The sequence below is a fragment of the Vigna unguiculata genome, chromosome 6 (genome assembly GCF_037176805.1).
Source record: "Vigna unguiculata cultivar grain cowpea cultivar isolate G323 ecotype 2 chromosome 6, ASM3717680v1, whole genome shotgun sequence".
NCBI classification, from domain to species: domain Eukaryota; kingdom Viridiplantae; phylum Streptophyta; class Magnoliopsida; order Fabales; family Fabaceae; genus Vigna; species Vigna unguiculata.
In genome coordinates this window covers 32432292-32454854 of record NC_140797.1, presented here as the reverse complement: position 1 = coordinate 32454854, position 22563 = coordinate 32432292, and the positions used below count along the sequence as shown (strand labels likewise).

General features: G+C 32.4%; 2 protein-coding genes and 1 pseudogene across 2 annotated transcripts; all 3 read right to left on the bottom strand.

Moving 5' to 3' along the window:
• Nucleotides 1-2729: 2729 nt before the first annotated feature.
• LOC146885815 (uncharacterized) lies at nt 2730-3440 on the bottom strand. Its single transcript, XM_085675102.1, has one exon. The coding sequence runs from the start codon at nt 3438-3440 to the stop codon at nt 2730-2732; it is 711 nt and encodes a 236-aa protein (XP_085531228.1).
• A 685-nt stretch (nt 3441-4125) lies between these two features.
• On the bottom strand, nt 4126-6438 carry LOC146885814 (uncharacterized; annotated as a pseudogene).
• Nucleotides 6439-13050: 6612 nt separating this feature from the next.
• Nucleotides 13051-21816, bottom strand: LOC146885813 (uncharacterized). Its single transcript, XM_085674655.1, has 7 exons — nt 21734-21816; nt 17573-17657; nt 16844-17125; nt 15424-16731; nt 14399-15158; nt 13759-14275; nt 13051-13652 (listed from the first exon to the last, which is right to left on the bottom strand). Exons 1-6 carry the CDS (start codon nt 21754-21756, stop codon nt 14268-14270), a joined length of 2466 nt encoding a protein of 821 aa, XP_085530781.1. The 5' UTR covers nt 21757-21816; the 3' UTR covers nt 13051-13652; nt 13759-14267.
• Nucleotides 21817-22563: the final 747 nt, after the last annotated feature.

Below are 22563 nucleotides of genomic sequence, written 5' to 3'. Positions count from 1 at the left end.
TTCGTAAAGCATAATATCCGTCGGTAATTTAGTTTTACCGACGGAATTTCGACGGACAAATATCTGTCAGTAAAAGGTCTAATGGTTATCGACGAATTTTACATCTGTCGGTAATTACCGACGGACACAAATCCGTCGGTAAAGATTACCGAAGGATATTCCGTCGGTAATTCCTTCGGAAATGGACTCATGAAAATGTTGTATTGTGCACATTACCGACAGATATATCCGTCGGTATATTCTCCGAATATTACCGACGGATATATCCATCGGTAAATCCTTCGATTAGAAAAGACCAGCACTGTAGTGTCATTTGTATAATCCGATTTACCACACCAATTTAACTAATCAGACCTGCTAATTCAACACAATTAGACCTGCCAATTCAACACAATCAAACCTACCAATTCAGTACAAACCTGCATATTTACAAATCACTCATATAGACTATATAAATTCATACAAGATGTCTAATGAGAAACTTCCAAATTCAAAATAAACAATCAAACATAACCTCTGGTCCACAACACAGTGTCAAATGTACACTAACTTTAAACATAAATGTCAGAAGTCATAAACTCTAATAATCTACATAGTCATCAGAATCAGTAGGGTCTTCAGGGTCTGGAATTAGGTTGGGTTGCACTTGGCTGGGGTGCACTTGGTCGGGCTGCTCAGTGCTTGGTTGGATTGTTGTAGGTTGTACAGGTGCAGGTGCATGTTGTTGCTGAGACTGTGTTAGGTTGGATACAGCCTGTCGAAGGACTTGTTGGTCAGGAGGTAGAAGTGTGAGGAGTATATTCTGTAACGACTAAAATTGACCCTTCAATTCTGCATAAGCCTGATCATTTGCTTGCAATCGTTGATCAGTTGCTTTTAGTTTTTCATCAGTCTCTTATAGTCGTTGTTTGAGGAAGGTAACTTCTTCAGCACTGGAAGTGGATGCAGTACATTGGGGCTTCATGCCACTGCTTCCACCTGCAAGTTGTCTTGTCCCATATATTCTTCCTTTATTCTTACCCCCGAAAACCTCAACCCAACACTTTGTCCTAATCGTATCATCTGCAGCAGGATCATCAATGATATCTTTTGATCCACCAGCACATGAGCCTTGTTCTAATCTGACCTGTGAAAGTCTATTCTCAAATTGTTCCTATATTAAATAAAATAATGAGAAGTTAGTTAAATAAGATAAAAATTAAAGTTTTGTTATAATAAATTTGAAGTGTTTGCTTACATATGTCCTCCGAGATCTTTCATCAACAAACTGGTCAGTTCCTTTGCGCATATGAGTTTGTTGAAACACCTCATCAATAGGAGCAGCTCGTCCTAACTCCTTTGCCTGTAACAAAAAAGATACATATACAGAAATTCTAAAAATGATACAATTCCAATAACTTAAGAATGGAGGTTTGTTTACCATACGAATGGCATGCTCATGGGTGGTAATGGAACCCCCAGTGTGTAGGCTTCCACCCTTTTCGGAACCTCGGTTCCTTTGGGCTGTCACACACTTATTGCGGTACGCAGGAGAATTCCAATGTGCCAGCAAATTATTCCAAACATCATCCCCAAGCCAGTAAGGCCGTTGACCTGCATTTCTAGTCTCTCTAAACATCTCAGATAGTCTCTGAGATGCTTTACTGTGAAAATTTTTATGAATTTTTGCTTCATGCTCCGGTTTCCACTGCACCTTCCTCTATGACAATGAATAAAGTGCAAATCACCAATAATAGTGAAAAGACAGTTCAATGTTAACCTACATAAGGAATGAGAAGAGAATAAGTGTGATGATGTGTTACCTTAAAACGTTGCCAGAAATGTTCTTTGTCTTTTGGAGGTATTGCTCCCCATGACGGCCAAGCTATCATAAATTGTTGCTTAATAGACCGTGTGATTGCCTGGGAAGAAACTCTAGAAGGAAGAAACCTGCATATTCATTAAACAAAAGTCATACAAAAGAACACAAGTTGTAATGAAATAAATCTTTAACTTGATAGAAAGTATTACCCTCGATTAAACGGTTCAATCATAGTTCGCTCATGAAGAGGAGGGTCAACATCAACAGCATCAATAGTATTTGAGGTGCCAACAATATTAGGAGAAGGGATTGATGATGGGGAAGGTATAGCAATATTGTGCAAAGCACCAGACAATGAGGGAGAAGGTTGTTGTAGATGAAAGGTGGGTGGTGGTGTGGGTACCACAGGAGGAGGTGGTGTGGGTACCACAGGAGGGGGTGGTGTGGGTACCATTAGAGGGGGTGGTTTGGGTACCACAGGAGGGGGTGATGTGGGTACCACAGGAGGGGGTGGTGTGGGTAACACAAGAGGTGTAGATGGGGATGGTGATGGTACAACAGCTGGAGAGGGGGACTGTATGGGTGCACTATGGGTCCCAGTGGCAGGGGGTGGAATGGATGTGATCCTACAATGCCAGGAATCCTCAGAACATAGCGGGCCTTTTTTGGTGCCCTCTTTTCTTTACGTTTAACTATCTCCTTACCTTTATCAGGATTAGATGAACCTCCGGATGTCATTGAAAACTAAGTGAAATTTAAACTATGAGAATATGCTAAAGAAGTGAAAAGCTTAATAATGTATCAATAAAATTATAATCTAAAATTTGCAAGAAAATGAAAAGCATCATAAATATTTAACTAATACACTTGTCATTAAATTGTCATAATACAACTCTAATTTTCAATGCAAATGGCTTTAATCACTTCTTTAATCATCACCTTCATCATAATTTTCATCATCATCATCATTGTCTTCTTCTTCATCATCATCATCTTCTTCTTCCTCTTCTTCTTCTTCTTCATCATCATCTTCTTCTTCTTCTTCTCCATCTTCATTATCATATTCGTCTTCATCTTCTTGTTTAGGTCCTTCCAATTCTTCAGGATCACCATCAAAGTCATGCAACCCAAACACACCTTCTACTTGAATTATTTCATTGGCATGTGACATTTGATCAACTTGGTAGGCGATATCCTCTTCTACCTCATTTGAATCAATTCGACACCTAGGTTTGGTTTGTATTGCAACACACCACCCACGTTTATCAATGCGAAATGCTGGATATGGCACATAATACACTTGTCTAACATTATTTGCAAGAATGAATGGATCAAATGGTTGGTATCTTGAACTTATTTGAAGTTCAACAATATTATACCTAGGATCTACTCTTGTACCTCTTCTTGAAGGATCAAACCATTCACAATAAAAAACAACAACTCTCTTTGGAGAAGTACAAGTGTTGTACTCTAACTCATATATTTTAAGAATGGTCCCATAAAAATCATCACAACCACCCTCAGTGAGGCCCTTGACGTACACACCACAATTAATTGTTTTCTTTCCGTTCGACCACGCTTTAGTGTGGAACTTGTACCCATTGACAAAGTATGTGTGCCATTCTTTGACGCATCTCATGGGCCAATTTTCCAAATCCCTTAGCTCTTGATTTCTTAGACTTAATGGCTCGTTATAAACCTACAAATATTTGACAATAGAGAGTTAAATCAAGTTAACCAAGTTGGTTTCATTAATTAACAGGACCATACTAACTTGATTTCTGAACCAATGAGGAAACTTTGAATGTATGTTGGCAGGAGCATTTGCTTAAGGTATTTGCTCAGCCACAAGGAAAGAACTGTTAAGAGGAATCATTACAATACGTATACAAGTTGCTTAAAATCATTACAAAACTGGTGACGTTGTAAAAAATTAGATTAGAACATACTCAAGATAAGATTTAACTTCAGTGCAATTGATCAACACATGAACATGAGCAGAGTTCAATTCAACATCAGTTAACCAATGAGTGGCCTCCTTGCCTGCGTGACGACCAAATTGTTGAAACACTGATAATGTTGATTCAGATGTTTCACTTTGCCATTGTGTATCATTCCTACGATTTCTTGGTAACAACATGAAGTTTTTAAAATAATGAGAACAAAAGTATGTGGTCTCACGATGCAAGTAAGCTGCACAAATTGATCCTTCTACTCTGGCTTCGTTTTTTACAGAACATTTTGATTCCCCCATAAATCTATATGAACAAAAGGAATACGTTAGGGAAAGACATGAACACGATATACAAAATATAGTAATCATATCACCTTTCAAACGGATACATCCACCTATATTGCACTGGTCCGCCAAGCCATGCTTCGTATAGAAGATGAATAGGTAGATGCTCCATTGAATCAAAGAATCCTGGAGGGAATATTCTTTCCAATTTACAAAGAATAAGTGGAATATTTTCCTCCAATCTTCTTATTGAATCCCCTTTTAATACCGTTGAGCACAAATCTTTAAGGAAGTGACTAATTTCTATTAGAGGATTTAACACATGCATTGGTAATGAGCTAAACGCAATAGGAAGTAATGTCTCCATGAAGACATGACAATCATGACTTTTCATACCATGAATACTACCTTTTTCAGTATCTACACATCTAGCCAAGTTAGAACAATAACCATCTGGCATTCTAAGCTCTTTGATCCAACGACAAACTATTTTAGCTTCATCTTTTGTTAAGGTGTAATTTGCTTTTGGCTTCAGCAACTTCCCGTTAGTATGTGATTGCAACTGCAAGTCTCTCCGCCGACAATACAAAGCTATATCTCTTCTTGCCTTGTCATTATCTTTTGTCTTGCCACTTACATTCATCACCGTGTTGAAGATGCTGTCAAAAAAAAAAATTCTATGTGCATCACATCAAGATTATGTCTTAGCAAGTTATCTTTCCAATAAGGAAGATCCCAGAAGATGCTTCTTTTAGTTCAATTATGCCATTCTCCATACCCATCCATCCTTGTCACACCACTTTCAGTCACTTTTGGAAAATCTTTGACTCTTCGCCATACTTGTGATGGGGTCAACTTCGGAGGTGGCCCATCCTTTTCAACTTCCCCTTTCCGAAATGCCTTATTGTTTCTCCTAAACTGATGCTCTATGGGTAAGAATCGACGATGACAATCAAACCAACAACTTTTCCGACCATATATTAATGTGAATGACTTAGTGTGCTCCATACAATGCGGACAAGCTAATCTACCGTGTGTGCTCCAACCGGATAACATCCCATATGCAGGGAAATCATTAATAGTCCACATCAAAGTTGCCCTCATTAGAAAATTTTGCTTCCTTGAAACATCATACGTCCAAATACCACTCCACAACTTATTCAAACCATCAATCAAGGGCTCTAGATAAACATCTATAGATGTCTTTGGATTAGATGGACCTGGTATAAGACATGTTAAAAACATATAAGGCTTAGTCATACACATCTCAGGTGGAAGATTATATGGAGTAACAATCACTGGCCAACAAGAATAAGGAGATGACGATGCCTGAATGTATGGATTAAATCCATCCGTACATAGACCAAGTCGAACATTACAGGGATCACTAGTGAAAGATGGATGCTTTCGATCAAAGTGATTCCAAGCTTCCCCATCAGATGGATGACGCAACATGCCTTCTGTTTTGTTCTCATAATGCCATGTCCTATGTTGTGCTGTTTGTATTGAAGCAAACATTCTTTGCAGTCTTGGAATTATAGGCAAGTAAAACATGGACTTCAATGGTATTGGGTTTTTTTTGCCTTTATTCTGGATGTTTTGTGCGGTATCGTGGTTGCCCACAATATTTGCATTGTAGCAAGGATGCATCATTTTTTCCATTATCATTATCATAAAAAAGCATACAGTCATTCACACAACAATCAATCTTCTTAGATTCCAATCCCAACTTTGAAACTAATTTCTTTGCTTCATAATAATTGTTGGGCAAAGGATTATTTGGTGGTGTTAGATCTAAAATTAATTTTGCCATTTGGTCCAATGCTTGGTTGGGAATGTTCCAGTTCGATTTGAAGGCCAGAAGTCTAATGCATACAGACAACTTTGACTCCCTTACCCCTTCAAAGACAGGTTCATTTGCCTCTGCCAATAAATTGTAAAACCTCTGAGTAAGTTCATTTAGAGTTTCTTCTAAACAACTATCGTTATATTGTTCAAATGAAGCATGTTGGCCAGGAGCATTATGCAACATCTCTTGCATATACATTACTTGATTCATCTCAGAGGTAAGTACAACCGTGCTTGAACTAGGAAGACGTCTTTCATGTTCACCCAAATAAACAGATGGCACCTCTTCACCGTGAAATGTCCAAATCCAATAATCTAGCATGAATCCTTTTTTGTATAGATGAACTTTAACTTCTTCGTCTTTCAAAATTCAAGTACATTCACACTTGATGCATGGACATCGAATCCCTCCCTCAAGAGCATAATATTTATATTGACGAGCCGTCTGGATAAACTCTTCAACTCCTATCACAAAAGATTCCTTCAAGCCTCTCCTACCACTGTAACAACGATCATACACCCAACGACGGTGGTTGGGAACTTCGCCCATGTCCTGTGACAAGGCAAAGATAGACAGTGTTACATTTGTGATAGTGGAGACATATATGTCCCCATCTATTGCTTATGATCATGACATTGTGGGGATATATCTCACTAATTAAGTAAGATATCCAAATACTAACCAAACTACAATGTCCTAATTGGAATGCAATTCCCATGACTATGCAGACCATTTGCTTGTTACTGTGAAATTAAAATCTGCCTACTCAAACCCTCCAAAATGAACTACAAATTGTCAAAATGAGCTAATACATCCCAAATCAGCAAAGGAAATATGAAACAATTGAACAAACACATTGTAATTGGTATATGAATGATGAAAATAAATGTAAAAGTTTGGAATAACATGTTGCACGAAAATTGATGTGTGGAGACCCAAAATTTAACAATTCCAAATAGAAAATGTGCATGAAACAAGCATGGGTAGAACTACCACTAAACTACCTAGACAGGGTTAAAATGAGATAAGAAAATTTCAACCTCTATAAGTCACTTTTTATGGAGAGTTGACCCAATGGTTTACTTTTCAAATCAAAGCTCCAACTCAAGGTTTGAGCATCCTAACATCTTGGTTTAGTGATTTGAAACATGTTTGAGCCATCAATTATTTGATTCCAAACATTTTATAAGTTTTGAGTGTGATATGCTCATTTTAGGTTTTCTAGACTACTTACAATTAGGATTTTTAATCTCCACTAGTTCTTTAGGAAATTCACTGTTTTACTAACTCATTACCATCATATTAACCATGTCTAGATGGTAGAATTATGCATTTGCACACTGCTACACGTTTTGACCCTTCATCACACAAGCATGTGCATGATTACCTTACTTTTCTTACTTGAAAGTGGGGTTTGGATAGTGATTTCGTGAACCTATGATTGTTGCTTTCCATTTACTAACAACTAACCCTTAATATGCTTTTTTAGACACTTACTTAACATTTTCATTGACTACATTAATATAGTTCTTAGTTTTTGGCCTGGTTTAGTTTTTAATTGTTCTAATTCTTAGCATCTAGCTTAGTTGATAATTAGAGTCAGTTTTTATATATTGTAACATGCCTGTATAGTTTTAAATTTGCATAGTTCTAGATAGATAACTTAAAGATATAGTGCAGGCTGCAATCAAAATGAAAGTTCAATTGAAAGTACAAAATTCAATTTCATATGTTTTTCAGGCAGGTTTATTGGTGCAGCCATGGTTTTCTTTCTTCTTTTCCCTCATTTTATGGTGAATATGTAACTTCTCTTTCTTTTAGGTGCAGATGTACACGATTGACACCCACTTCTCTCTGTCTTTCCCTATTAGACTGATCAACTAATATATTTTAGGTGTTGGTTATCTTTTACAAGAGTTTTTATTGTCTTGCGGTCTTTCACTTTGGTGTTTTCTTAAGCATTTAAGTGTTTTAGACCTTCAAGGACATTAGAATGGACTTGTACGATGTTGATTCAATGTAGAGGATTAACCAATTCTACCAAATTCAAGATCTGAATCATTGGAGCCAAGTGGAAATGTTGAAAGTTGACCAAAGTTTGACTTTTTGTTTTGAAGCTCACATACAAATACAAGTGGATGGAGACTATTTAAGGCACTTAATCACACGTGTTAAAGCCAAAATTGACCATTGGAATGGATCTAACAAGTTTCATAGTGTTCTAGGTGGAAAATCCTTGAGTTGGAGAAGTTTTTATTTAAGCTTTTTGTTCATGTTGGGGGCTAGTCCAACAAGGCATAACCAATTTATATTCTTTTCCTAATGGTGTTAAAACCTAGTAGCTTTTAATGGGATAGGAATTAATGTCAGGCCTGACAATTGAAACTGCAAAGTGCAAAATGCTTTGCTAAAAATCATAATGGAAATAGGAATACAGAAAGACAACATCATTTCATAATCAGCAGCACTTTTTATACCATGACAACAATAAAACATCACTTAAATCAGAAGCATGATAATACTTAGTCAAAACCACATCAGGTGGAAAGAAATTATACCTCACAAAAGGTACTACGCAACCTTTTAGGGAAATCCTTCCTTGCTACTGTGATTTACCTCCAGATCCACCCTCACCCTTTCCTCCCCCTATCATAGTGCACAAATAAATATTAGACTTCATGCAAATGAATATATCAAAACAAGCATAACATCTACCCAAATTTTACAACTTTAGAAATGCAAATAAACAAGCATAAGCAATAACATGAGTGTGTGTGTGTGTGTGTGTGTGTTGAACAACATAGAAGTAATTTAGAACGTGTTTTCTGTTTCCCTCTCACTCAACACAACGTTAATAAACATTCTAAAGCAAAAACTAATAAAGTTTGTAAGCCAAACTAAATACTAAGGAACTGTAATATAACTATTCTAACCAGTTTATAATGGTAAAAAATGACTACAAAACACCTCACACTGCTAAAAATAAGTAGAACTAAAAATCTAGGTACCTATACAGTTTAAGTAAATATAATTATGCTAAAACTGACCAAATATAGACTTGAAGTAAAGTACTACATAAAACTTTTATAAACACCCTTGGACAACTTTTAATTACCAAAAGAAATGTGGAGAAGACATCACAAAACAGAATTTGGAAGGAAATTCCAATCTGCCTAGTGAAAACCCACAAAATCAACTACAAATTGGTCATCACCAAAGGAAATGTTGAGGAATGATACAAAAACAATGTATTCAGTATATGAAAGATGAAAACTAAGCTAAAAGTGAGCAATATCAAGGAAAACGAAAACTGATGTGGAGACTTACTTGTATGGCTAGTTTATGAATCTCTAGTCTAGTTAAATACCTAACTTAATTATTTTTTCATTGAATTAGTATGACTAAGTTGTGTGGCCTATTTTTATGCAGAAAAAGTAAACTAAGGACAGAAAAACTAACAAAAAAAAAGAAAGAATGTAGTAACTTGACTGAAAAGATGAAAAGTTGACCAAGAGTTTACTTTTTGCCATTTTCCTATAATGTGAAATCTATGATGCGAAATTGGTATAAAGAGCACCAAGGAACTACTCAACACTGAAATCCTACCTAAAACTCACAATTTCACTACCTAAAACCTCTAAAAACACACTAAAGCTAGGTTAAAACTAAGTTTATGCTAAAGCATGGCTAGAACTACCACTACACTACCTAGACAAGGTTCAAATGACTTAAGAAAACTTAATCCTAAGTCACAAACTATCTCCTAAATGATATACCAAAAATCACTACCTAAAACCAAAACTAGTCTATAAAATTAACCCAAATGCATATGCATGTACTAAGCTAACCTATGCAATTGTAATCCAACTATCCTAACAAGTTTCTATTGGCAAAAGATGACTACAAAACAGCTTTCACTGAGGAAACTAACTAGAATTGAAAATGTAGCTACCTAAGACCTTAAAGTACCACTAAAGTACACTAAAACTGCAAAAATTTAGAACTAGGGATAACTACTACATAAAAATGTTATAAAACTACTTGGAGAACAAATCACAAATCAAGATTAACATGGGAATTAAACAGAATCAAACATAATCAAGAGATGCAATTGTTTGGGTAAATTGAAGGGATGCAATTGTTTGTTGTATTTGTTGTATTGGGCGCCAAGGAACGCTATGTCAGAATCAAACAAAATCACGAAAGCACAAAACATCATTCTCCTAATACAACAGAATCAAACAAAATCAAGGGATGCAATTCGTACCTCTCCACCTCGACGGAGTGGCACTGAAACCGGTAGACCTCCGATGGCCCGTGCTTCCACTACACACGGCGGCGTCCCTCCACGACAGAATTGAATCTTCCGCTACCCACGACGGCGAGCTCCCGCAGCGACACTCAGGCGATGAACCATACGACAGGCGACAAACCACGACTCTGATCGGACTCGCTGGGCAGTGGAAATGGCAAGGTCGTTGATTGGCACGGTGGGGGGGAGTGGACCGGCGAAGAGAGCAAAGAAGAGAAGAGAGAACTGAGACGAGAAGGGGGAAATGAAAACGGGAAAAAGGGAATCCCAATTCTTATTTCATCGACTACATTACCGACGTCGCATATCCGTCGGTAAATCCGTCGGTGCACTTGAAAAGGATATTACCGACGGCTCAGATCCGTCGGTAAATTACCAAATGAACATCTGTCGATAAACACATCCAACAACTTAATTGTCTACTTTATCGACGGAATACGTCCGTCAGTAAGTTCAACATTAATATCCGTCAAAAATTTCGTCGGTAATTGATAATTACCGACGGATCTGTATCCGTCGAAATATATCTATCAGTAATTAACATTTTTCTGGTAGTGTATGAGCACCATTTCCTTTGCTTTTGAACTGCAGAAGAAAGATAATTAGACACATGCAGAAGAAAAAGTGAACATTTATTAACATCCACTTAAGAATGAAAGATATATTATTTTCTTTATCCTTTCAAAATGCTTTGAATGTTAGTGTTCCTCTCATCTAGAAAAGTGAAAAAGTAAGTTCCCTTAAATTCTTTCCTAAAAATCTAGGTTTTAGTAATTCTTTACTTAAATCTAACGCTAGAATAAAAATGTCACAAACTTTGTAGACAAATCTAATGTGAGCATTCCACACAAGAAAAGTAAGACAAATCTAATGTATACAAACATTATACTTCTTTTAAAAATGTTATTCTTTTTCTTCTATTATATATATATATATATATATATATATATATATATATATATATATATATATATATATATATATATATAGAATGAGACCAACATAATCTAACATTTTATCAATTTCAAAGTTTACAAGTTTATATACACAATTATTTGGTTCACAAAAAAAAACTGAGTAACTTTATAAGTTTCATAATATTACAATTCTTCATGTATCTACATCAGTTCAAGATATCTCAGTAGTCAAAATAACACTCATAATTTTAACGTATAAAGAATTTTGAATTTTCATATAAAAAGTGAAAATAATTGATAAAATTATATTGAAAAAGAGGTAATTATATATTGATAAAGTTAGTATTCTACAGTTCTCAAAAGTTTTTGATGTGATCTTGTATTTTTTTTTCTTTCTGATTGTAAGATTGGGTAGGATTTCCAAGTTGATTATGTGATAGGGTTTCACATTCACTAGTCTAAGGTCTTGTAGGGTTTTAGATCCTAGTTCTTAATTACGTGTTTTCTTTCTTATTTTTTAATAGATTTATAAAAATACCAGAAAATTTAGTGGATAAGTCAATCTTTGAACAAGAAACCGAAACAAAAAACAAGCCCATCACTATGGTGTAAACATTTTCTGAACAAAACAACAATAAACTTATGACCTGCCTGTTTTTAAAATAACTGTTATAATTTATTTTTAAAAATTCATTCATTTGCATGTTTATACCAACTTTAAAACAAATATTGTAATGTCCCATTTAATAAATAAACTTATTTAAATGACAAGTTACACAATATAATATTATGAGTAAATATTCGGATTATAGAATCACTCCTTAAAGATATTCAAGAATTCATAAAAGGAAATTCTAAGGCACACCAAGATGCCAATACAAGACAGGGTACAAAATCCAACAGCGATCAAACTAAGATTAAAAGGCAAGCCAAATACATGGGCCATAGCCCAAAAAGAAAAGTCCAATAAGTGGAATCCAGCCCAGGTGGGCTACGCAGCGGAGTCACCATTCCCCTGTTGACCACGAGTGTTTCTCACATCTGCTCACATCAATAAATTGATGATTATCGCAAAAAGAAAAAGCCACACCAGACAGAACATACAATAACAAAAGGGTAAGCTAGAGCCGAAAAGTGGTTTATCATACAGTTACATACAATTTCATAGTTCAAGATACAAATGTCAACCAATAATGTTATAACTTGCAAACAATACACTAAGACTCAGACACGACTCATCCGGATACATATAATTAGTCAGATTCAGCAGATGTTTGCACTTGTGGTGGACTTCCCTGCTCTACCGAGCTAATTGTTACAATGTCACATCCCTCACACACAAGGTTAGCCCTTAATGAGTTTCAGGCCTCTTGCTACTCTCACCACTAGAGTCAGTAAACTCTATGTGAGACTAACTGACTCTTTAGAGTGTCAGGATGCAACTTTATCTTGAATCCTTACTAAATTATATAGATGGGGCACCACCATGAACTTCCACTAACAGGGGTCATGGAATTACGTCCCGACCAACTGGAGGCACCACCATGAGGTCTCACCTAGAGGCTCATGGAATTACGTCCTAACCACATACAAATCATATCCCACATCCAATTATGTAATCGTTACGCATACCGATCTCTTATCAACATTTATAACCAACCTTTATCTGTGTCCCATACCAAAACCATACCAACAACATGTTCCATTTATCAATAATAACATTCATTCTCATACCAATCTCATGTCACTTTAATAACCAACCATTCCATACTTAGTTCATGCCAAAATCATATTAACTCCACATTTCAGTCTATAAAATCATATCTCACATGTATATTCATATACTTCATACTTAAAATAGGGTAACACAAGCCAAGCATATAATTAACAACCAAGAACATGGAAAGAACAGTCATGGAGTAAAACCTCGCACCAGTCTCGCTCAAGCTAAGAAGCCTCGCTCAGGCGAAAAGGATCTCTCACTCAAGCTACAGGTTCTCGTTTAGGCGAGACTACCAATAGAGAACCATGCAAGAGTCGCGAGTTCTCGCTTAGGCGAGCCCTCCTCGCCTGAGCGAGGCCATCCCTCGCCCAAAGGTGAGGTTCCTTGCCTGAGCCACACTTGTAGTGACTTGCCTCAAACTACCACGCATCCTCGCTTAGGCGAGCCCCTCTCGCCTGAGCAAGATAGTACCTCGCTCAAAACGAGAGCTCTTCTCCTGAGCGAGAGCTCGAGTGTGAGTCTGGGCCTGTTCTTGCAAGTCTCACCTAGGCGAGACAGGTTCGCTTGGGCAAAAACATCGGGTCTCGCCACTGTTCTCCCTGCAACAGCCATACATACATATCCAAACAATAAAACCAGACATCCCAAGCATTCACAGGAGCACTCAAGCTTAGAAATCGTGAAACAATAGCAATACAAGCAACAATCGCGTTAACCAAATAAGTTCTAGCTTCCCTTACCTGGAAGGAGCTAGTACAGAACCTCGACACCGAACTATGTAGCACAGAAGCTTTAGGAATAGGCTTAGAAGCTGGAAAACAGCGAAATATTAAAGGAACGGGGTTACTATGGAACCCTAACTGTAAAGGCGAAAGTATGCTTTAAGGAAGATTGGTATAAGCTTGAGAATCACTTACATGGAGTGAAAAACGAAACTGAGCTTGAACAACCCTGACCAAGATCGGAGTTAAACCCTAGCAGAAAGTTCGCAGCTGCTCTAGGAGGAAGTAAGGGAAACTATTTTCTGAAAAGTGAATGAAATGAGGGTGTTAGGGCAGATTAGGGTCTGGATTCCCTTTGGGCCAACTCTAGGCCCAACTAATTTGGGACAAACCTTTTAAAATAAGGGCAACAATGTAAGTGAGCCTTACAAATATAGGGAACGTGGTCTATATTTGATTTGATTGATTTTCAGTTGATTTAACAATATAAATAACAAGAAAAAAAATATAAAATGTATTCACAGTACTTCATTCTTGATGTCAATGAAGTTATTAAAATTGAAAAAAATACATCATAAGTGTAACATGAAGGAATAAGTTGTTTAAGAAATTATATTTGAAAAATACATCACAATTCTACTATTTTATGAAGGACGAGATTCACTCAATATCAATTTCTTGATAAAAGTTTTTTTCCTACAGCGTCAGCTTCCTGCAAATTCAAAAAGGAAAAACTTAAATAAGAAGAACTTAGAGTCACCATATATTTAAACATGTTGTATAATTATTACATTATAATATTTAAATATTTGTGTACAATAGAAATATTTAGTACCTGGATTGTGATGCATATACGATATGGTGTTGTTCAAGCTTCCAAACCATATTTTTTTAACAAATGTTACATAAATTGATCTTAAAAGTGATGTGACGAGTATGCCTCTTGAAAATGATTTCATTTTTGGAAGATTACTCATCCTCACTATTTTCAACTTAGACAAAGATAAAGTTGAACTTTGGTTGTAGAAACAAGCCAACATTGGAAGATCCTTCATTACAAGACATTCTAGTTTGGGAAAAATGATGGACACATTTTCATCTTCAGATATATCACTAGATATGACCTCTTCCATTTTTTCACATTTACACAATCTGAGTATTTTGAGTTTCCGAAGATTTTTGACCGAAGAAAGTGAGAATAAACTTTGGAGGTTGTCACATTGGAAAATGTAAATTGACACCAAATTTGAGAAAAATGAAACTTGAGGTTCCTTATTCCAAACATACTTCAATTTGATTAGATTAATCAATGCTAACGCCTCGAGTTGAGGAAGTATTTCATGAATTTTATGATCAAGATTGTCATCTTCAAAATCAAATACCTCTGTCAATAATTCACATTTGCTCAAAGTTAATTTTCTCAAATTCTTGAATCTCATGATCATGCTTGAGGAGATAGCACTCAACAATTTGTTGTTGTTGGCCAAAATTAGATTTTCCAGTTCACAAAATGATTTGGACGGATAATTCCAGTGCCAAAGCTTCTCTACATTCATATTGATCACATAAAGTATCTTCAATTTTTCCACCAACAACTGCAAGAAGCAAGTGGTAATTTAAGCTTGTAGGCCTATGCATGAATTCAAAACTAAGTAGAATGAAGTACATGTTGATAGTTTTTCATAATACCATGTTATGCACTTATATTATTGAATTCCATACTTTTATTCCATCATCAGTACAATAAGGAATTAAAATAAATACTAGTTAACTATATCAAACTATATCAAATGACAAGAAAGAAAACATGTGATTTCCATGCAAAATACACTTGATAAATAGTTTGTAATGGAAACTTACTGAACTTGGGAAGAAGCAATTTGTTGTAGATGATTCTTCAAGAGCTTTGGAATCTTCAATAAAAGAAATCATGGTACAACAATTTGCTACTTTTAATGTTTGTAGGGAAGGAAATTCAGATATAGAGGGAAAGACAACACAGAGACTTGGTAGATTTTCAAGAGAAACATCCTTCAATTCATGAAAGGTGAGTTTCCCTCTCATGCCCTCCACTTCTTCTTCTTCTTCTTCTTCGGAGATAATAATTGTATCCAACACATCACAATCATAAATTTCCAGATTTGTTAGTTTCAGAGGAACTTGAAGCATATTAAGAGACTTACATTGCTTGACTTGTAGGAGTTTTAGGTTTTGATAGAACCTGGAAATATCTTTGTTAATAATGCAAGTTAACTTTGGAAGATCAATCAAAGTTAGTTCACACAGTTGTTGTAAAAGATGTGTGGAACAAGATATTTCTTTATGAATGTTGAATATGGTTTTTAATTCCTTACAATGACTCACAAAGAGTTTCTTCAAGCTGGTCAACTCTTGTAATGTCTCAGAGGAAATGACACAAACCAAGTTGTCATAACTGTCAAACACAATCTCATTCAATTCAAAGAAAGACTTCCCATCAGTTGTAAGCATTTCATGTGAATCTGCAAATCCGGTTGTGAATTTTTCCAATAATGGACATTTTTCTATGATCAAAGATTTTAGATTTGGAAATTCCAAATGACCACTATAGATTTGTCTCAAGTTTGGGAGAGATTTAAACTCCACCTTTCTCAATAATGGGAGCTTAGTTCTTGGTCTAACTTTATCAAGATAGTCCTTAAAGATGGTAGATAATGCCTCACATGCCTCTATAATTAATTCCTTTAGTTGGTTTAACTTCTCTGCTTGATCAAAAGAAACTATGTATTCGAGAGAGGGAACATCTTTGATGTGTAAAATTTGAAGGTTTCCAAGGTCAATAACATTTGGACGATCATCGTACCATAAATATCGTATGCCATATACTTTTGATAATTTTACTTCCTTTAACTGAGTGAAATTTATGAAACCTCCACCTCCCTTTGCAGAAAAGTAAGAGTTGTGAAATAGGTTAAAAATTAACGATTCCCATTGCTCAATGTTGATAACTTCAAGTTTGTGTGACCTCCTAATCAAGTTAAACAAAAAAATATCCAACGAATCCTTACAGTTTTTTGCTCGAAGAATTTGAAGGTTAGTGAAGTGGGAAAGGTGAAGATTAGCCAGTGTCTTGCGTATTTCTTCATCACTATTGATAGTGTACTCGGTAATTTTTGATAATTTGTCATCCTACATTAATATTCTGCCCTTGTTATCCCATCGTACAAATAATGAATACATAATAACATCACACATTTTTTTATTTATTATCTATTGCGATGAAAAATGTTTGAGAACTAACCCGGAAAAGATATGCAAGGTTGGTGTGAGGGTGAATATGCACTTCATCATTTTGTGTTATTAGTATCGATTTTAACTGTGATTCTTTTATCATTCCCAACCCAAACTTCTTGATGTTGGGACAATGGTTGAGCACCAAGTTCTCTAAAGATGGCCATTCAACAATGTCTCCCGAGGAAAAACTTCTTAGATTGGGTAAGTCTTCAACATGCATTCTCTTCATTTCACAATATTCAATTGCAACTGTGGCGTTTCCCTCATTAACAAGATCACTACTTATATACTGTCCATAAATAAAATCTCCACAAAGTTTCAGTTGTAAATAGAAATACTAAAAACTAAATACTACTTTTTGAGGAGCACCCTCTGTTAAAATTATTATTATATATGTCAAAAATATTTATTCTATCCGCTTAATTTTATATATTTGAACTTACTGGGTGCTTCTTTATAACAAATCTGCATGTAGTTAAAAGTATACAAATACATTTTTTAACTTTTTCCATTAACTTAGTTCTTAAATTATTCATCACTAATAGTGATTAATTATTTTTTATTACTAATTATTATTTAAGAATTTTTTATAATCAATTGTATAATAATTTTATTATAAAAATATAATAATATATAACTTATAAATTAAATGAAGTTGGAGTTGTTAATATATTATTTTCTTTTTAAACGTGTGTGTAATAATGTGTAAGCTGTTTGGGTAATGACAAATTCTCACATTTAAATTATCCTTGGTCTTCCCGTCGAAGCCAATTTTTGCCAGTGCATCGTCTCTCTGGAAAAATGAAGAGAAGCCATCCTCACTTCAAATCAAACAATCAAAATTTAGTTAACAATTTAGTTTTTATATCATAAAGTTTTTATTTGTTTTTATTTTTATATCTTTTTTATGACTAGAGTTTATATTTTCTTTAAGAAATACATTGTGTTTCTTCCGTTCAATTCATGTGTACAAAGGCAAATCTTGATCAAAAAGTTTTAAGAGATTAAAATAATATACTCAAATTTTATATATTTAATTATTATTATTATTATTAATATAACAAAACAATATATAATTTAGTATTGAAATCCTTGTATGTTTTTTTCTTAAAAAAATTATAGTTTTGAAATTAGATTTGATATGAAAGTCATTTTAAATAAATTTTTCTAATTTCATCTCTTTTCCTAAATATTTTCATATTTGATAACATTTTTTTGTAATAAGCTCAAAAGAATTAATATGAAACATTTCGCCTATAAAAGAATTAATATGAAATTTCTCACTTATAATTCTTTGAATATTAAGAAATAGTTCTCTAATTCAACAATTGAATTCCTATTATCATGTTTGAAAGTGTAGAAGTAAATGTGATTGTTTTCATCTTCAAGGTATCTTCCTTTTATCACTTTAGAAAAATAATGAATCTATTATTTTATTTTTCATCAATATACCTATTTAAAAAAATTAAGACTAAAAAATATTTATAAAAATCTAATCGAAAATTGAGAAACGTAATTATTAAAAAAAAATTGTGATAATCAAGCTACATTTAAGAAATGATTATGAGGAAACATATAATACATAACTTTTCTTTTTATATTCATAAAAAGTTAAATATACAAAAAATTCAGAAGATGAAATAAAAACTAAATATCAAACTAATATTTACCTATGAGAAAGAATGGATGAGAACTCAGAGTGAGAAAACGAATTTATGTCTAACTTTCTATTTATTTTTTAAAACAAAAAACAAAAGAAATGATGCAAGAGTGATAAATGAATATAGTACGGGAGAAACTTAGAAGAAAAAAGAAAAAAAAATATCTCAATAAATTTTATTATTCTTTAATATGTTTAATTCTTTTTTATTATTTATTAATATTAAATATTATATTTTATAAAAAATAAAAATCAATCTAAATTCTTTTAAAAAAAATTAAAAATATTTTAAAAATCTTAGGCCATGATCCGCCACTTCATGTGTATGCCGTATAAAAGGTTATCTCTTTTACTTTATCAAATGTCAAAATCAGAAAAAAAAAATATATCTAAATTTTAATATGTGACCGTTAATATCAATTTTGGCAAAAATTATCACACTAGCTCCTTTTTAAAAAAAACCCTATTAAATGAAAAATAAAAACTATAAAAGCAGACCAACTAAACAACTAAAAGTCCTAATAGAAAAACAAAATCATTAACTAAATCAGCGGCAGATCTTCGACCAATATTTTGAGAATGTCAAAATTTTGGTTAAATTACTCTTTTGTTTCATTTTTTGTTAAAAATGTCAAGTTGGTCTTCAATTTTTTTAGCCTCAATTTTGTCTGATTTTTTTAAAATTGATGCAATTTAATTATTTTCGTTAATTTTCTTGAAGCGGAACAATGATTTTTTATCATCACTGACTCTAAGATTAGGTTAGTTACACAAACAAAGTAAGTCATCTTTATTCACAACTTCAATTTTGATTAAAAAATCTTAATCTGATTCAGAAATTTAACAAAAAATGACCAAATTGTATCATTTTTTCAAAAATCGAGATCAAATTAGGACTAAAAAATATTAGAAGACTAACTTCACATTTTTGAAAGAAAAAAAAAATAAAAATTAAAAGATTAATTTCAAAATATTTATATAAACTGATAAAAACATTGTATTTACTTTTTTTAAGATAATAAAAAATAATAAAATTATAATTATTGTTATCATTATAATTATAAAATAAATACAAATAATTTTTATAATTTTACTATAATTAATTTTCATTTATAATAGTTAAGTTTCAAATAAAAATAGTCAAATAAAAAATGATTAAATTAAATAAGTGATCACTTGAAAGATAATGTTAATAAAATAATTAGTTTTATTTTTAAAAATATTAAAAAGGTAAAATTGAAAATGTGAAAAAAAAAGAATAGAAATATATTAAATATAGATATATAAAAAATTTTAAAATATTAAATATATTAAAAATATTAATTTTTAAATAAATATTTAAAATTATATATTAATTAAATTACGTAGATATAAAAATTTTGGGGACTATGGCCCCTATGTCTCTTCATAGATCCGTTTCTAAACTAAATCAATGGCAAATGAATGATGTAACATACTCTCATTCGAGTTCTGATTTCTCGGCTTTTCATTTAATAATTTTTTTAGGAATATATTTTTAACAAATTATTTCAATGCACTCCTTTTCATAATTTTGTTTTATTTTCTTATTGTTAGAAAAAGATTGTGTTTCGTATAACTTCTTTTATGCTATACATGTAACACGAAATACTCTTGACACCTAAACACTTGTTTTATTTAAAAATCACATAAGACCTTATATGTCATTTATTGCACACTTTACTTTTAGAAATGCATATTAATGATATCAATTTTATATAATTTCTAAAATAAAAAGTATTATTAAATTTATAAAAATATGATCATAAATAATTATTTTTAAAATTTTATTGTGGATAGCTTTTTCTTTATGGTGAATAGTTAATTATGTTTTAGAAATAGCTCCAAAACCTAGAAGTTAAACAGAAAGATTTGTCTACACCAAAAATAACTAAAGGAAAAGTCTCTTTATGAAGGGTAGAAATAAGTTTCACTATATTCTTTCATGTCCTTCAATTAAAAATGTCATACACGTTTTTTGGTTAATTTAAATAAGAAATTTGTGCTTTATTCCTATTTTCCTATTCTAAATATTAATTAAATATATTTTTTATAAAAAAATTAAAACATGATATTATTAATGATTCAATGTACAAATGGTAAATTTTATTTTCAATAACAAATATTAAAAAATTTACATAAATATTTAAATAAAGTAAAAGATAATAATTGCATAAATATCAAAATAATTATAAAAAATCATTAAATAATCAAACACAATTAAAATTTTATAACAACTACATAGATATTATTGTGCAAATATTGAGAGGAATAATACATTTAAAATTCCAGTGAACTTGATGGATATCATGTGGAATAATTAAGAAAAAAACGAAAAGAATTTTTTGAATGAAATAAAACTAATAACTAAAAATAACAACGTGAATAAGTTTTTTATTACTTAATAAATAAAAGTATATATTAATAATTTAAATTAAAATTGGATATGAGATTAAACATGCATATACATATATGTTTCTGTCTTTGTATGAAATTTTAAAAAAAAATATTATTTGTAGTTGTACCAATTTTGTTAAGGCTTATTTAAAATGATTGAAAATTTTAATTATAGTTTACTTGTTATCATTGTTAGCATTGAAATTGAGCATTGTAATAAGATATGATGACACTATTCTGTCAGGTATGGATAATGTCTATTTACTACTCAATCTATAAAAGAAATTTAATATGTTATCTCATTGTCTACTTGTTGGATACCTATTTAAAAAATATCAATCGATTTTTTTAAAGTCCACATGTATTCATGGATATCTGTGAATATTTAAAAAAAATATATAATTTTTTGAAATAAAATATAAAGAAAATTACAAAAAAAATATATAATATAATATAAATTGAATTAAATTAAATATAAATTGAATTTAACTAAATAAAATATAAATTAAATTTAACTTAATAAAATATAATTCTATTTTTATTTTTATTTTTTTGTAGATAACGAATATCTGCGAGTATAGATAATATGATAGCTGCATTCAATTTGTTTATAAATGGATATTAAAATACTCGTTGCGGGTAACAACACTTCACTTGTGATTTTATGTGCAAATACCCGCAAGTTCATGTATTTTTGTTACCTAATTATAAGGAAGATAAAGAAGTCATTTCATAATTATTTGTTATGGGGAAATATAAATATGTATGAAAGATGATAATTTTAAAATTGCAAAGCTTAGAAATATTAAATGTTGTAATTACCTTGGGATTATTATGACCACCATTTCCTTTGCTTTTGAACTGCAGAAGAAAGATAACTGGACACATGCAGAAGAAAATGAACATCTATTAATATCCACTTAAGAATGAAAGTTATATTCTTTTCTTTATCCCTTCAAAATGCTTTGAATGTTAGTGCTCCTCTCATCTAGGAAAGTAAAAAAGTAAGATTCTTGGAGTTCCCCTAAATTCTTTCCTAAAAATCTAGGTTTTAGTAATTTCTTACTTAAATCTAACGCCAGAATAAGAATGTCACAAACTATAACATGTAGACAAATCTAATGTGAGCATTCCACACAAGGAAAGTAAGGCATTTTTTCTTAATGAGACTCACTTTTTTGTTAAATAATTATCTAATGAAGTACAAAAACATAAGTGAAAACTATAGATGGCCTATAGCACTTATTTGTGAAAGACACTTAGCGATTTGTGAAAGACACCTAGTAATATACACATCTTATTGAGCATTGGTTAATCTTTGCCTTAGTAAAAAAAAGCAAAGAATAAATGAAAAGCTCATCTAATCTTTTTTTTCTCTCTCTCTCCCACCGCCTTAACAAGGCATCTCCTACCCTCTCTTCTCTTAAATTCACTTTCAATCTTAGTCTATTTTAGAATTTGAATGCACTCTATCATAGTAGATGAGTTGAGGAACATTTTGAACAAGTTGTGATAAGAGTTAATTTTGTAGCTTTTAGAAAGCAAGGTGTTTGTATCTATGTTGTTTAAGAAAGTCTCAAGAAAATTTCCATTGAACATTAAAATAACATGGTTATCATGTGAAAGTCCATTTCATAGAGACTCCAAAAGAA